Source organism: Schistocerca serialis, chromosome 8, assembly GCF_023864345.2.
Source record: "Schistocerca serialis cubense isolate TAMUIC-IGC-003099 chromosome 8, iqSchSeri2.2, whole genome shotgun sequence".
NCBI classification, from domain to species: domain Eukaryota; kingdom Metazoa; phylum Arthropoda; class Insecta; order Orthoptera; family Acrididae; genus Schistocerca; species Schistocerca serialis.
The window spans coordinates 314,366,996-314,385,274 of NC_064645.1; the positions used below are offsets into that span (position 1 = coordinate 314,366,996).

General features: G+C 45.4%; 1 protein-coding gene across 1 annotated transcript in view; it reads left to right on the forward strand.

Annotated features, from left to right (window-relative positions):
• Positions 1-18,279, forward strand: part of LOC126416993 (inactive dipeptidyl peptidase 10-like) — a 1,159,463-nt gene that overhangs the window by 750,659 nt on the left and 390,525 nt on the right. The window contains exon 5 of the mRNA XM_050084879.1: positions 720-772. Within this exon, the coding sequence (XP_049940836.1) occupies positions 720-772 (53 nt within the window). The remainder of the gene's footprint in view (positions 1-719; positions 773-18,279) is intronic.

An 18,279-nucleotide genomic window follows, 5' to 3' on the forward strand; every position in this document is an offset into this window, starting at 1 on the left:
TCACTCATTATCATTTATTCACACAACAACCTAATAAACAGATAATAATTTTTGTGAATTTTATACTACAAAAATGAAAAATAATTTAGATTTTGAAAATAAAATCATTCTGCACTTTGAGAACATAGTAATGATTTCAAATGATACTAAAAGACAAACTGTTTTTATTCCTATCTGAGTTTTGTAGTCTAAGTGTCGGTTTAGGGTGTTTTAGGTGATTTTCTGAGTCTCCGAAACTGTAATATGTACGACTTTGAAATTTTGTAGAGACCTTCTTCTGAATAACAAAAACTAGTATACCAAATCTGGAAATAATCTGTCCATATTTACTGTGTTTTATTTATTTGCTCCAATACAGCGGGCCATGTTGCACTGAATGTTATCGCGTAATAACTTGCGACGCCACAAGTTTCCCTTTCGCAAACCATTTTCCAGTCTCCTCCTTGGTTCCTTCGTAAGGCTAACGCACTTTTACTGCCATCCTGCAACAGTTCCTGTAGGTCATGGATCTTTCCTTTTTGTTTCAGTGCCTATCTGTTTCTGCTGCACAGTACATCACCAAGAAAGCACCTGACTGACAACACACACACAACATCAACGGCGTAACAGTATCTATAAAATAAGTTACATTATTTCAGCAAGTGGATGTGAAGTGTCAGTTTGTACTACGGTCGACACTCTTTCTGCTATGTGATCTGACATACAGTTCATTGTTACAGGTGTGGCGCTACTCCTACCAGGCGAGCTACCACGTCTACGAGGTAGAAACACAGTAAGTAGACGCTAAAGTCGTCGTTATTTCTTGACAATTTGTCATTTAATTCCTGAAAAATAAGCGAACAACATAAATGTGCCCGCACGCTCAATTACTCCCTGTTACTTCTGCTGTGACGTCTGGGGTGTGCTGCCACTGAATGATTCATGCTAGTCAGCTGTATTGCTGTTTGAACGTAGTATTAAAGTGTCACTGCTGTTGTATCAGATAGCAACGAGGGTGTACCCAGCGCGAAGCGTTTCACCCCCCCCCCCCCTCTCTCCCGAAATCTCCCCCTACAAAAATTCGAAACTAACTGGAGATGGGCTTAGCTGTGCAAATGCCCAGGGCGGCATGTGTTAGTGGACTGCAGTATTTGTAGGACACTGTACGAAAAACCTTGGGCATCAAACAAACAAACAAATACCTAATTCGCAGAGCTGATTAGTTTCCACGCCACGCTCACATTCCTAAAATTTAAATTTCTCACTCACTGGAAATATTAGTTGACGCACATCCAGAAGTGTGTTAAGTAGTGTCGTTTATTCTTCATATTATTAGCAAAGCCAAGAAATAGTTTGATATACGGACATTAATTAGTTATTTTTATAACTTATGCCAGAGCGTTCTTTCATTTTTCATTTTCTGTTGATAATTATGTTACAATGTTGTTGAAATGACGTTAAGGTACATCCGCACCAGCTCGGTTTCGTTTTGTTATTAAACTCTTAACAGTGGATATCCTTGCACATTTCTTCCTAGCGTAAACAAAACAACACTATTGTTAATCTTTCTGGGTGTGTTTTACAAACGGAGTTTTTTAACTTCTTCGAGTCAAATCACGAATGAACTTGTGATCGCCTGTTTGTTAACTATTTTACGTGCGCATATAATAGCAGAGAGATACAGATTCACGTCTGTACGGTTTTCATGCGATCATCTGAATGCAGTTTGCTTTAGTTCGTTAAGTGAAGTGGTAAATGATTTATAATTTGATTCCTGATGTAATAATCACTGAAGGAAGTGACTGGGAGAAGGCGACAATGACAAAAAAAGAGATGAAGAAGCATTGAAGAAAGTTCCACGCCTTGATATTTTTACAAAATCCTCAAAGAATTCATGTTGAATTTATTGACCACATGAAATTGGACTACGAAGAAATGGTAATCTTGTCCGCTAATGACGGGGAAACGAAAAAGCTCCTTGTTATTTAAATAATCAGTGTTTTGTCCCTTTGTAACTTTTGAAGTGTAAAGTCCTCCAGACATGTATGCAAGTTTGAAGGACATTTCATAGAACATCGTGGATCACAGCCACTGCAAAATAGTAATATATGCATAGAAAGGCCGCGACAATAACAAATTAGTCTCTCCCTGTGCAGGAATCACAGCAACTGTTCGAGAGCAGCACGGTGACATATGGAGGTTTTGATCGTTCCAGGAGGCATCCTGGGATAGCCGAAGATGTTAAGGCAACCACTCACGTAAAGCGGGATATCCGAGTTCGAGTCCCATTCATATCTCGTTAGTAAACTGTACAACTGAAGTCTAATCATATTCGCAGTTGTGAATACATATCTTCTAACGCAACTTGTTCGTATTGTTTCTATTTAATTTTAATAAAAGTGCAATTATAGTATACGCATTTTATATTTGTTGTATGACACTTTATTAAGTATTTCTATTTCATATTTTTATAAAAGCAAGTTTCTCGATTTGCAACTCATAGTTAAGTATTACACAGACAAAAACACGCCCACACGTTAGGCAAACTTTAATAAATACCAGTATCCAAGTCTGTACGGGGAATGGGGTAAGGCAGCAAAGATCTTCTTGTCCAGGGGCGTCAGGAGTTCTAAATATGGGCCTGGTTACGATAAATATCGTCCATCTGTGTTACAAACCAAACTCGCATCGTGCAGATAGATGTACTGATTTAGCATCCCTTCGAAAAAAATCCAGGACGTGTAATAGATCTTGATTAGTGGCAGTTAGGCCCACATCTATGTGTCATGAACTCTCAAAACTATTCCGTCGTTCACTGCGAAAATATGACGAGTAATTTTGTACTATTGCTTATGCACATTACGCTTTTCATCGGGTTGTAATTGCTGCACTACACTGTAGCATCGGAAACATCAAATTGACAATAGTTGACATACACGGGGAGTTTGAGAATATTCCTATTAGAAGCTTCTATGGGTTGTAGAGGCAACATAGTAGAAACATTAAAATTGTGGTTCTGTGTCGAACCACAGCCTCTAAATGCATACGTATTGTATCTATGTCTGCATGTTATGTTCCGCATCTTCCAATCTACTGCACCGATTTCAACCAAACTTGGTACACATATCACTTACTGTCTTGGAAATAACTGGTAAGAAAAAAATTTAATCTTTTGTTCCGTTTCCTGGTGAATTAGCTTTGAAGTTAGCCAATCAGGCTGTTGCAAAGCGAATTCAAGCAGCCCGACAGAGACGGTATCACCAAACGTGTTGTCTGTTTGGTTTCCTACGACCGCATGAGAGAGCGATACCAAAATTGGACGTAGGACGGTAGTAAGGGTCAAACCTGACCAAAAAGCTGAGCAGTTTCGTGCGGTATCATCTGCGCTATGAGAGCAGCTGAAAACTGTATTTGGCGGGCCACTTCAATTTCCGCCCATAGCGGCCTGACTGGTTAACCTCAAAGCTAGTTAATTCGGAAACGGCGCAACGTATCGAATTTTTTTCATTACAATTATTTCTCAGCACAACCTACCCTGCAGCGCCCTTGCAAACTCTTCAGACTGTTTCTGACTTCCCTATACGTACGGTTATAATTACGAACTCGTGGATTCGCTTTCCTTCCTACGCGTGTCGACTATCGAGTCCACTTGTACCCGACAACAGACTCCAGTAACGAGTTTTCACTATAACGGACGGCGGCGGAGACTGGCAAGTCAAGCCTCCGAGTACACGGATACGGCGTCCGTGATTACGTCACAGGTCTCACTGGCGAGTTACTAGGGCTTCTGCGGACATAATGTCCTACAGATATATAATACATATGAAAGTGATGGGTATGGCAGCTGGTAACAATCCACAGAACCAGTGCCACGAGGGTGTACTGGAAACTAGTTGATGAAATGGTGCAATACAGTACACTTCAAAGGGAACCATCAGACCTGCTGTTCACGGATTCTGAAGTCTTGAAGGTACCTGTCCCAAGTACATAGCTAGCGGCTTTTCGTGCAACAGCCAGTACTTGCCAAGATAATCGATGTTGACATTTCACGCGTCCCTCGTTTACCTGTAACTTTAATAATGTTTCGACTGGGCGAGAATAGCGCAGAGGCTTCGGGTTCACGGCCACCACAGTGACTGTACGGGTTCGAACTCTGCCCGTGTACTTCTTTTTCTTTAGTATCATCGTACAGAATAACATAAAATAGCGAAGGTCCCGAATTTTTTTTTCCAAAAGTAGTCATTTTCACCGTAGTAATTTTATCAATAAACCATTTTTATGCATGTTATGTTCGGCATCTTCCAATCTAGTGCACCGATTTCAACCAAACTTGGTACACATATCGCTTCCTTCAAAAATTACGCTTATGTTTCATAGTTACTATTCCAAATATTCGGACAGCACCAAAGTGTTCTCAACATTGGGCGAAGTCTTAGCAATTGTTGAAGGATTCCAGATACAGACGAAAGCTCTAACCCCTACTTTTGACCACGATTAACTACATCTACATCCACACTCCACAAGCCACCGTACCGTGCGTCGTGGCGGGTACCCTGTACCTTTACTAATCATTTCCTTTTCTGTGCCACTCGCAAACAGAGCGAGGGAAAAACGTCTGTCTCTATGCCTGTCTCTTATCTCCATAGTTCTTAAGCGACACGTGCGTTGGCAGAAGTAGACTCGTTCTGCAGTCAGCCTCTCTCTAAACTTTGTCAATAGTGCTCCTCGAAAAGAATGTCAACATCCCTCCAGTGATTCTCATTTGAGTTCTCGAAACGTCTTCGTAATACTTGGGTGTTGTTCGAATCTACCAATAACAAATGTAGCAGCCCATCTAAGTTATCCTCCTAGATTTACTCAGCGACGATAACTTCCCATACGCCACAGTATCATCAGCAAACAGCCGCAGAATGTAATTAATACCGATGAAACTGGCTGCCAGTAGCAATCAACGTACAAAATATTCCTTGCGGAAAAAGAAGCGGAAACCAATTTGAACGAGATCAGTCATTCTTTTCAACGGAGTACACTATAACCGCGCCAGGAAAGGGATTCCCTTTCGTTTTCTTATGTATGCAAGAACCATCAGGGAAATTTGGTCGCAATGTTCAAATAAGAATTGAAGTATTGTCTCGTTAATAAAAAATATAATTGTGACCTGCACGAAATCAGGGAAGTTCACGAAAGTGTTGCACAAATAGTTTTTAAAAATGCAGCATTCTTTTGTACGTGTTACTAGATCACACTTTACGATCAAATCTTTGAAGATGAAAGAAAATCATCCACATGTGCAGTAAAAACTGTCCCACCAAAACGTGCTCCACTTTGCCAACCCAGTGTTTATTTCCACAGGCAGGTTAAAGACTAATAGAGAAATCGTAAGAAGGAAAAATCCATAAAAATCCATTCTTTAATTCTGCACCAATCAGATGCACCTACTTTCACATGAATTATGAAATACGCGTGGGTCGCATCAAAGCTGACTGAAGAAAGTAAAATCTCTTTCAGTTTAAGCGGTTTTTTTTTTTTTTTTTTTTTTTTTACAGTGTCGCTTCTGTAAGATACGTGTGCCAGCAGGGCAATAACTTTCATTATACGTGCGTTGCGCTCTAGGAATTTGTATTTCGGTTGCTTCTACGACAAACACCATCCTGAATTCTCTTCTAGCGATGCGAGCGATGGCGAGTAAGACGATACTGTAATCTCTGCTGTAACAAACGGAATGCACATTTGAAGGAAGTTTGCTGTAATTGCAATCGGCAACAATTGCCAGTTCTCTAAATTTTCTTAATAGTGTTTCACGGGGAAAAAAATATCTTCCTTCATGGGATTTCCATTAGAAGTCACGGGCCATTTCTGTAATATTAACGTGTTGACCGAATCTACAAGTAAGAAATCTAGCAGTATGCGTCCGTATTGCTTAGGTGTCTTCCTTTAATCTCATCTGGTGCGGACCCCCAAAACCTCGAGCAGTACTCAACCATGGATTGCACTAGTCTTCTATGCGCAGGCTGCTTTATAGATGAGCTACAATTTCATACAAGTATCTCAATAAAAAGAAGCCGACCATTAGCCTTCCCTGCTGCCGACCCTACGTGCTCGTTCGACTTTACATCGTTCTGGAAAGTTCCGCCCATAGCGGGGTTTCATTTTTGATTTGAGAGGCCGTATCATGGGATTCCATGGATCCCATGGTTTCTCTGCAAAAACTAATCACAGCCAAGGATGGTGTGACCGTTTTGGCTGATCAGGTCCGTCCCATGGTATAACGTTCATTCAAGAACGATGATGCTGTGTTCCAAGACGAAAGATGCCCTGTTCATACAGCTCAGTCACCAGATCTCAAAATTTGTATTACAGACTGTTTTGCGCTCTACTTTAGAGAGGAGGATGCATGGTCACTATCCACCACCATCGTCTTTACCTGATCTTGCCACTATTTTGCAGGAAGCTTCCCTTGTAAACTACGCATGACCTGTATTTATCTATTCCGTGATGACTGGAAACTGTTTTGAATAACAAGCGGTTTTCTACCTCGTATTATGCATGGTAACGTGTTGTATTTTTAGTGTTTCCACCTCCTGACATACTCCAGAGATCACCGTGCGAAGTCTGGTAGAGGATATCTTATACCACTGATCCTAATTTCCTTTCCTGTTACACTCTCAAATCAAAAATGGTTCAAATGGGACTTAACATCTGAGGTCATCAGTACCCTAGACTTTTTTTTTAAATTCTTTATTAAGATAGCCATCATAATTAATACAAATTAACCCACTTCCTTAGCTCATTAGTGGGTCCTAATAGTTATACATTTTTTATTAAAGTGTGCAGCTAGTTTTTTAGTTTTATAGTGAGCTACAGTTACTAACAACAATGGGCATTAATATCTACATCTACTGTTTATACCTAAATCCTATAACTACTTGAATTTATATATATTCTGCAGCGTCACATGTGTGCCAGTTAGAATATAAACCTACTATATTTGCCTTGTTCTTCGAGCTAACCCCGAAGAACATGCCCCTGGCACTGGGCAGGCCTCGACGTTATAATTCGCTGCAATACCTATTCTAGTTTCCTATATCTAAGTCCTACAAACTAACTTATCCTACGTCATGTCCAGTGTGTCTGTCATATTCGGTGGTTGATTCCTACTCCCCCTAGTCCTGCACATGGTGGATTCCAACTCGGATGAGGTCGGCCAGTCCACGCACAGGTGGCATGGGAGTAGGGCTCTTGGTCGAAATCGGTGATTATTGTCCTTGTTATTTACGGTATCTCTCTTAGATATTCAATTATAACCTTTCGTGATACCTCGTTTGCCAAGGTGTTTAGAATCTGAAAAGTTTCCTCTCGTCTGAGCAGTTGATACGTGTCATGGTTGGGAAGTCTGTCTCGTAGTGTATTTGCGACATCATTGAAGAGGGGACATTCGTAAACAAAATGTTCGGGTGTACCCTCCGGATCGCCACAGTCACACGCTGATGTTGCCCTTTTCCCAAATCGACATAAGTATGTCGGGTAGGGTCCATGGCCAGTGAGAAAGTGAATCAGACCTCGTGTGGGCTCGAAGTACTTCATTCCCAGGCGTTCCCTCACATCAGGTAGAAACTGGAAGGTACGTCGTCTAGCCTCTTCTATCACCCAAGTCTCCTGCCAAAGCTCCTCCCCTCTTTTCCTTATTTCTCTTTTATCCCCCACCCTAATACCCATAATATCTACAATCTTCTCGTAATTACCCTTTTTGGCCCAGTACCAGGCCGCCTGTTCCCTTATCTTTATGTCCAGAGGGCACAGCCCCATTATGACTAATAGGGCCCCCCCTGGAGATGTTCTGTAGGCACCCACAGCTCTTAGTATCATGCTTCTCTGGACCCTTCTCACCGCGATGGCGGGCACTACCCTCGTGAGCCTGTGCGCCCAGACTCCCGAGCCGTAGCCCACAACTGTTTAGAATCTGAAAAGTTTCCTCTCGTCTGAGCAGTTGATACGTGTCATGGTTGGGAAGTCTGTCTCGTAGTGTATTTGCGACATCATTGAAGAGGGGACATTGGTATGCAAACTGCCGCCGCTTTGCAGTCCTTGCGGCTGTGACCTTTTTCCCCACACTTAGTGCACGCCGGCTCCCTGGTGCACAGCCTTAGGATGTGGTCCAAGTCACCACAGTTGTGGCAACGAGGTACCACGACATAGTCTCTAGTGTTGATGGCATGGAAGCCAACATACAATCTGCCCATTGTTGTTATTTTCTTCCACATTGGCGCCGATACTTCGGCGACGTGATGAAGAACATCACGACCCCGCGGCCCAGTCTTAAATTTCAACTGTTATGCTGTTATGATAAAGTCTAATTAGGTGTGGAGGAAGATGGAATCTTTTATGGCCTATTGAGATCAGGTTGTTTAGTATCTGAAGGGCTCTCTGGGTGACGGTATCAATGTGTTTTCCGAAACTCCACCTCTCGTCAATGATGACACCTAGGTAGCGTGTCTCACGTCGTCTGAGAATTGGTGAACCGTCTATTCTGACAGTCGGATTTCGAATGAGATGTCCTTTTAGCAGGAGGTAAGTAGATTTGCTGGGCGATATCGTCATTTTAGTCGTGTGGCACCACTGTTGGAGTTTATCTAATGCAGTCTCTATTTTCGGTTCGATGTCTTCGCGGCTGCGGCCGCCAAACAACAGAAGGAGGTCATCTGCATAGGCTATCACCTCTAGCACCTCTTCACTCTGTTGTACACTATCTAACAAAGGCTCCATATGGATGTCCCAGAAGAGGGGTCCTAAGACGGAGCCTTGGGGACATCCTTTAGTAATTGTCTTTCCAACTCTCTCGCTAGAGGATGATAGCCAGACCTCCCGATCCTCGCAATAGCTCCTCAGGCAACCATGTAGCGGCCCTGGACACTCTTTCTCCCGCAGGCAGGAGAAGAGCGAAGGCCACCACAGGTTGTCGAAGGCGCCACTGATGTCAACCATGATGCCAACCACGTATTTGTGCGGGGTCGAGCCACAGACCCCGGCCGTCAGGGCGATTGCATCAGATGCCGACCGCCCCGGCCTGAACCCGAACTGCCTGTCACTCATCCCGCACAACACTCGGTGTGCTGCCAGTCTGTCAACCAGCAATTTCTCCAAAATTTTGCCAAATATATCCAGCAGGCAGACCGGCCTGTAAGATTTCACTTCTGTAGGATCCTTATCTGGTCCTTTCTTTATGATAACTACATATGCCATTTTCCATTTTTTGGGGAATTTCCTCTGTCGGAGGCATTCATTGTACAGATGTGTTAGTGGCGCAGTCAGCTGAGGCGCCAGAAACTGCACCACCTCCGCCACAATGCCGTCTGGCCCAGGTGCTTTCCCTCTTTGCAGAGACCTTATGTGGGTTGCTACCTCCTCCTCTGAGAAGGGGTAGACAGCCGTCTCATTGGTGTATATTTCTTGGTCTTGATCTCTGAGTTGCTGCTGTCCCTCTGTCTCCCCATCCGCATTGTCGTCAGGCAGCAGGGAGTGGAGGAGGACCCCCGCAGTCTCCTGCCAGGACTCCGTCATCCTATCCCCGTACCTGACTGTTGATAACTCCAGAGGAGAGCGGACTTTTTCTCTCACCAACTTATATGGAAGCCCCCACGGGTCCGTGACTAGCTGGTTGAGCACAAAGTTTTCCCAACTTTTCATTCTGACTTCCCACAGTTCCTTTTGGAATTTCCGCTTTTCCTCCCTGTACAGCAACTGCCACCTTTGTCGTTCCTGCCAGACGACAGTGCGCTGATAATACCTCCTTAGCCTTCTGACAGACTGACGCAGTTCTCCTAGTTCGGCAGACCATGGTGACGGGGAGGCCGCCATGGCCCTCCTCCTAGCAGGTACGGCTGCCCTCACCGCTCTTGTCACTGCAGTCACCAGTTCCTCTGGTCTACGTCCATGTCCAAGTGCATGCCATCTTCCGGTGATGGAGGAATGTCACACTCCCTCGCTAAGCGTTCCCAATCGGCTCTTCTATAGTTTAGTTGTACTTCCCCCCCCCCCCCCCTTGGCCCAGCGGCACTCTCTTTCTCCTATGGTGAAAGTTATCAGATTATGGTCGCTTGTGGTGGCATTCTCTGTGACTCTCCAGTTTTGAAGATTGTTAGCTGTGTTCGGAGTTACTAGGGTGACATCGATGTTTGTGCCCTGTCCTCCACCTGCAGCGTAGGTAGGAGGATTGCCGGGTCTGTTGGCCACCACAAGTTGTGATGTCATAATGAGTTCTTCGACCTTTTCGCCATTAGCCTCTCTTGTGCCACTGTACCACAGGGGGGATTTTGCGTTAATGTCGGCAGTTATTACGAGTTTTCTTCCCCGCAACGCCGTGGTAACTCTCGCTAGGTGGTCTATATAAAGTTCTATGTTGTCCCCATACTGAAAGTACATGTTTACGAGAGTTAAAATTCCCGAAGGGGATTGAAGCTCCACGACGTTGCAGTGGCTAGTTGTGAACTGTGAGAGTATGGTAACTCTCAAGAGTTTATTTGTTATTATAATTGCTGCCTTCGGGTCATCCCCTCTGCTGACTATTTGCCAGCTTGCAGCAGCAAAAGCTATTTTCCCAGCCAGGGAGTATGGCTCCTGTAGACAGAGTACATCTAATCTCTTCTCCTCCACCTCCTTTCGGAGCTCCTGCATTACGAGTCTGCTGTTGTGTGTGTTAAGCTGTCCTATAGTTATTTTTGTCATTATGGAAAGTATGTGTGAATTCGGTCATGTGGCCAGGTCTTACTCCAGTCAAATGCAATTCGTCCATGTGCTATTACTGATTGTTGGTCAATATCGTCTAGATCAAATTTCTCTCTTCGTCTTTCGAATACTTTCTTGAGCAAGTCTCGCAAGGCTCCAAAGTCGGTGGGGAGATTCACTGATTTTAGCTGGATTCTGTCAACAGCCTCCATAACCGAAAAAGTTATCTTCCTGCCGTCTTCGGGTCCTACATGGACCACATGCCGTAAGGCAGTGGTCAGGGTAGCCGGCTGCTCCAATCTAGATAGTTGCATGGTGCACTCCAAATTGGGGTACACCCTAACCGGATCGACGGGTGGTAGTCTAACTATTGGTGTGCATTGTGGGGTGGGGCTCGTACTTGAGCTCGTCACTATATTTTCTTGTATTGGTTGTTCGTTTGTATTATTGTCCCTGAGAGTTGCTAGAGCCACAGGATGCCCTTGCCGTTGTAGGTGTAGTTTCGGCTTTGTTTCCCGGCTTCCAGACGAGGGAATTACAGCCATGGGGGGGGGGGGGGGGGGAGATTGGTTTGAATGCCTATATCCATTGTTGGAAATTCGGTTTGTATGGCCATGTCTTTTGTTTCAATTTTGGTGGCTCCGGAAAGCGACCTCAAAAAATCCTTGAATCTATTTGCCCGCATGACATCCCTCCTCCTTTTGCTCGGGGACTTTCGCTTTGGCATCCTGTTCGGTATGCCGGGCTCAGCCATAGTCAGTTCTAGAGATCAATCTCTGCTCCAACATTCTGTATGTCGGGCAATTTCTGCCTGCGGCTCCGCAAGACTTCTTCCCTCGATTCTTGCATGGTATGCAAACTGCCGCCGCTTTGCAGTCCTTGCGGCTGACCTTTTTCCCCACACTTAGTGCACGCCGGCTCCCTGGTGCACAGCCTTAGGATGTGGTCCAAGTCACCACAGTTGTGGCAACGAGGTACCACGACATAGTCTCTAGTGTTGATGGCATGGAAGCCAACATACAATCTGCCCATTGTTGTTATTTTCTTCCACATTGGCGCCGATACTTCGGCGACGTGATGAAGAACATCACGACCCCGCGGCCCAGTCTTAAATTTCAACTTAAAGTTGTTCTTGAATTCGTCTTCATTTATTCCATCAAAATTCTGCTGCCTGATTGTTTCTACGAGTTCTTCGTTTGTCATAATTGTAGGTACGTCATATAGTATGACGAGATGATTTCTTTTTCTCGGTGGTTCGCATTTGACCACCGAGTTCAGTTTCTGATTATTCAATAGCTTTTCTTTGTCTTCCTCTGAGGCAACTTCGACGATCACGGAATTTCTGCTCGGTTTAACCTTTTTAATTTTGATTTTGTCTTTGACGGGGTCTATATTTTTTGTGAATAGTTCCTGAATTTTCTTCACACTTGTGTCCTGCCCAGGCAGTGTCCTGAGGAAGACTGCTGTGTCTGTTCTTTTTGTGACTTTATCAATGGTGTCTCTGGTCGTGCTTTGTGGTCGCTTGGTGGGCGCTTGCGCGGCCACAGCCGCCCACGTCTTTGCCGGTTGCCTCCTTAATCTGTCGTTCTCTTTCTCAAGCTCTTCTACCCTTCCCTCAAGTTTGGCGTGGGCAATAGCCCATGCAGCCAGCTCATTTTTTATAATGGCAAGTCCTGCTTGGCTTATCTTGCCATTCTTTATTTGTTGCTCCATGAGCGACGAGATTCTAGTGTACCTCTTCATTACCGTTTCATTCTCAGCCTGTCCCTGCTCGTCCTGGGGAGAGGGATCAGGCGCAGCGGAAGCCAGTGAAGGCGCACACGAATCACTCGTTTCGTTTGTAGCCATGGTTGGAACGAGTGATAAAAAAGGTGGAAGCCCGTCTCTTGCCCCGGACCGGCTCCTCTGGCATGGGGGGGGGGGGGGGGGACTTCTGCAGCTCGCCCACCGACCTCGCCCCTAGGTCAAGGGCACTCCAGAGCTGCCGGGTTCAGCGCGCCGTCGCCAGCGCACTGGTCCCCATCGATGGCCCCGTCGTCGACGATTTCACACGACGCTCCTCGGCAACTGCACCCCGCACTCCGGAGAGGCGGATACACCCCTCGCCATTCGCCGCCTACTTGCCCGAGCTTCCACCAGAAGGCCAAGGACCCACTCCTACTCAGGTGGTGGGTCGGTCCCCCAGTCGTTCAGCGGTCTGGGCCCATCTAACCTAGCCCAGGCGATGTCACCATCTCCTGGGTTTGGCAGAACACGCCCCGGTTACCCAGGGGCGCGGCGAAGCACCCTTGCCGATTCGCGCCGTGATCCCACGCCGACAAACGAAGTCGCCGGCATGCAGAGCACCTGCTGGTCTGTGCCCTGCGAACAGAAAGGGACTGGTGTTCGGTCCCTCGACACAGCTCCCCCCTGTGCCACGCACCCTTCGCTTCCGCATCGGGTTGGGTCGCAGATCTCCCTTTTGTCGCAAGGCAGAATGCCGAGCTTGACGTCTGGCACCACGGGAAGGCGGAAAGAGCCACTTGGGAAGGAGAGGCTATGAGAGACGCATCACTTCCCCTGTGAGGACTGTCGCGGCACACCCGACTGAAAAGCGATACGCCCCAGTGCGAGCCTCCGTGCCTTACGGCGCGCCGGCAACGGGTGGGCCCGTGCCGAAACGCGCCGTCAAACGACTGACCCCTAGACTTAGAACTACTTAAACCTAACTAACCTAAGGACAGCACACACATCCATGCCCAAGGCAGGATTCGAACCTGCGACGGTAGCAGCAGCGCGGTTCCGGACTGAAGCGCCTAGATTCGCTCGGCCACAGCAGCCGGCACTCTCAAATCGATAGTGAGAAAAACGACTTTTTATGCACCTCTGTACGAGCCGTAATTTCTCTTGCTGTCTCGGTCCATACGCGAAATGTGCGTTAGCGACAGTAGAATCGTTCTGCAGTCAGTCCCAAATGTTGGTTCTCTAAATGTACTCAAAACTGTTTCGCGAAAAGTACTTTTTTTTTTTGTTTATTTGGCCTTTGAGTGTGTACTCAATTTAGCCATCGGCAACACATAGTGACAATGTACACATAATTGAATAAACAAATACATCAATGCATATTTACAAGAATAAAAAGCTTAACTGTTACAGTTTTGTACATACTGTTTTAAAAATTGAATTGAATTGAATTGGAAAATAATTAAAAGTGTCTTGGCTTACAATTCACACCAATTCTGAAATATCTTCATCAGCAAGACATATTTATAATTGACGTACACCATTAAAACCTACAGATTGTGACCAGTACTCTTGATGAAGTTAACGATCACTTTATATTGACGAACGTCTTTAGTACACAAAAGAGAAGAAGCTGATTGAGGAAGATGGTAGCCCATACTCAGCAAAGTCTTCAAAAAGACCAACCGTTCACGGTCAAATCTGTAGCACATAAATAAGATGTGGTTGATATCAGCTTCCGACTCAGGATCACACTCACATGCTGGTAAACTGTAAACGTTGATCCGATGTAGATGTTGTGGGAAAGAGGCATGATTGAAGCGGAGTCTTACGATGGTAGAAATCGTGGATCCGTCCAGATGTGTCCTCATGAACCACGGCTGTCAAGGAGTCCGAGGTTGTAGCACTGCGTAATAACCGCCTTTTGTCTGTTGAGAAACGTTCCACATTTCCTGCTATTGTTGTCTTGCGTGATCCTTGACTGTATAAGGAAGGTGCAGATCCAGGACGGTGCCTAACGTTGCCGCTTGTTTGGCTAATGCATCAACTTCATCATTATAGAGGATACCAGAGTGGGAAGGTACCCACAACAAATGGATCGTCCGGCCCGTGCGTGTGCTGCGAATATATTCAGATATCACATCCAAGATATAACTGTTGGTCGTTTTCTTCCATCGACTGTACTGAATGTTTTTAAGAACGTTTTGCGAGTCAGATACTATCAATATCTTGGGGAAGGAAGTGCTAGAGACAAACTTAAGTGCTTCCATAACTGCCACTGTCTCCGCCGGAAAAATATAAGTGCTCGTAGGCAGTTTGAAGGTTTTGCGGATCTGGATCTGACGGCAGAAAAAAGCGCATCCTGTACACTCTTCTTGCGGAATTTTGGAGCCATCGGTATATACACAGAGAAAACCCGACCATTGTGCTTGAACGAGACGATTGAAGCCAACGTTGATGTTAGTACTGTCCAGCCAGGTCGTACTTAAATAATGGACTGGGATCTGGGAGCAGAGCGTTTGAAGATCATATTCAAAAACAGGTAGATGCGCTGAACGCCGTATAGAATGTATGACAGGTGACCAAGTGTCAAAGCTGGCACAAACGGCTGGCACTTTATTCCTTCTGTGGGATGCAATCCACAGTCGATAAATGCAGTCTCTACTTTGATAGACGGAACTGTCCATAATGGCCATGCCTTGAATGTAGAATTTGTCCGATAACATTTGGCGCCTAATGCTCAAGGGCATCTCCCCTGCTTCTATTAAAAGGGCGTTGGTGGGCGTCGATTGCATGGCTCCAAGACAGGTACGAATGGCTCTATATTGAAGAGTATCTAATTTGGAGAGATGAATCTTTGACGCAGTGTGGTAGAATTGACAGCCATAGTCTAATCGAGCTCGAATTATTCCTTGGTACATGGTGAGTAAAACACTCTGGTGCGCGCCCCACCAGACACGAGTGAGTGATCTGATTACATTTAAACCTGCTTCACACTTGGTAACGGTGGATCGGATGTGGGGCGCCCAGCTTGACCGAGAGTCAAAAATCATCCCCAGAAATCGAACGTGAGATTTTATTTGGAAGGTGTACTTGCCACGGGTAATGTGATCTTCAGTGCGAGCTGTCGTCGACTTGGAGAAGGGAACGACTGCTGATTTCTCAGCCGAGATCTCCAGCCCATTGATAGAGAGCCACTCATCGATGTGTGCGATGGTTGTGGTTAATGCCGTTTTGGCCTGAAGATATGAAGCAGCAGTAGAGTAAACACATATATAATCAGCATACTGTAGGATTTTTGTGGGGGGAGTAAGTATGCGTTCTAGGTCGTGCGTATATAGAGTATACAGGAGAGGACTTAAAACTGCATCTTGCGGCAAGCCCTGGGAGACATAAAAAGGTCCGATGATGGTACCTTTGAAACGGACGTAGATCGTTCTTTGAGTAATCAGGGTACTGATACCGTAGATCATCCGTGAAGGAATTCCGAATCCTGCCAGCTTGTCCAAGAGTATCGGTATTCCTACGTGATCATATGCACCCTTAACGTCAAGAAAAGCTGCCACTACTGTCTCTTTCGTTCGAAAGGCTGACGTGATATCCATGTTAAGCAAAAACAGGTTATCCAAGGTCCCTTTGCCTTTTCTGAAGCCGTATTGACTCCGAGGCAACAAATTACTTTTTTCAAGCCACCATTCTAGTCTCCTTTTTTCCATTCGTTCCAGAGATTTTGCAACACACGACGACAAGGCAATAGGTCTATAATTAGTACCGACATTTGGATCTTTACCACGTTTGAGAATTGGAATTATTACTTGCGTCGTCCATGTTGATATGAGGTCTTTCTTCATCCAGTACTGATTACAAATGTTCAAGAGAAAGTCTTCCGCTTCTATAGTCAGGTGTGCAAGCATAGAGTAATGTATATGATCAATGCCAGGGCAACTGTCGCTCGATACTTTAATAGCTTCGTTAGTTCTTCTATAGAGAAAGGACGAAGGAGAACATGATAGCGGTCTTCTTCAGCAGGGAACCGATGGTTTAAAAATGGCACCGTTGGAGGAGCGATTGTATCTATGAATTCCTCTAACCAGGCCGTGGTAGCAGGAGGGGAGGAAGACAGTCTTCTTGTTCTAAAAGCTTTTATTTTATGCCAGATGCTTGCCATACTGGTTTCATTATTTAGGGACAGGCAAAATTGTTTCCAACTGTCCTTCTTGGTTTTCTTCAGGAATTTGGTAACTCGCGCATTCACTTTTTGTACAGCCAAGAAGTTGTCCAATGAAGGATTCTGACGATAGGTTTTCAAGGCGAGTCGTCGCTTTGCAACTTCCCGAGAGCACTCAGAATTCCACCAAGGAGGAGAACGGTGCTTCATTACTGTAAACTCTTTTTTCTTAGGGATGCTGATGCCAGCTGCGACGTTCATAGCATTGAGTAAAACTGGGTATGCATCTTCGTCCCGTAAGTCACGTCTCGTATTTGCGAGTGCCCGCGGAACCGTTTCCCTATAAGAGGCCCAATTGGCTTCCTTGATTTTCCACGTACTATTAGAGTAACAGATGTGCGTAGTATCGACGTTGATGTTAATGTGAAACTCTATTGGGAGATGATCGGATCCCATTGAATCCTTTTTAACGCACCAATTAGATATTTCAGTAAAGCAGGGGGTGCAAAGAGTTATATCAACTGCGGAGGGTCTACGGAGAGGTGAAGTTATCATAGTAGGAGAGCCATCGTTGAGTATCACTAGGTTATTATCTTCGATAACGCTTATCAAGGTCCTGCCTTTCCTGTCTGTCACGTCTCCTCCCCACGCTACATGGTGGGCATTCACGTCTCCAGCTACGATAAAGGGAGGACGAAGCTGACTTATTAATTGTCTCCAGTCATCTTCCACGATACTGTGGTGAGGAGCGTTATACAACGAGACAACTGTAAAGGTTTTGTGGGTAGTTCGTATCTCCACAGCAACTAATTCAAGGTTGGTGACAGGTACGTGTAACGGGTGTAGTCGATGCGGCAGCGAAGTTTTTACCAGTATAGCTACGCCGCCCCACCCATCGAGACGGTCTTCCCTTACTATAGAATAATTTTGAAAGCGAACAGTTCGTTCGAATTTGAACCAAGTTTCACATAACAGAACGATATCAGGCTGACTTACGAACAGTTCTCGTTGCAAGCTTTCTCTATTAGAATTAGCCGATCTCGCATTCCACTGCAATACCTTTAAAGCCACCATAATTTAGGGAGAGAGAGATTGAAATATGCCAGTAACGAGGTGCCGGATATCGGAATTGTTCATAGCACTATTTTGTCTCATGTTTTGCATGACAATATCAATCACATTTATTATCTTATCTATAAGTTCAGCATGACCTTGAGGCTGTCGTTGATTCGGCGCTTGTGGGGTTGCTAATCGGTGAGCAGCAGGCTGGTATGGATTTTGGCTGATAGGATTGAATGAATGTTGCATGGGATATAACAGGCTGCGGTACTGAGACCACTCACGAACGTTACTTTGGTTGTTTACTTGCGCCTGCCGCCGGGGAGGCCGGTAAGCGACGTGTGTCTGCTGGGGCACAGTTGCACACTGAGTTGACTCTGCATGCTTGCGGCGGGCAGCGGCGGGAAGAGTTGTGGGTTTTGAAAGTCCGGACAGGTCAAATTTGTTGGAGCAGGAATGATCGGAGCCGGCAAGTGATGTTGTTGAGCCCCGGTGACGGATGCATAGGTTGGCATACGAGCAATAGACAGCGCATCCCTGAAGTGAATGTTGTTGAACGTAACTAATTCTTGAGGTCGTCGCCGTATATGGTATTCCGGGCAGGAACGGTCCGTGGATGCGTATTGTCC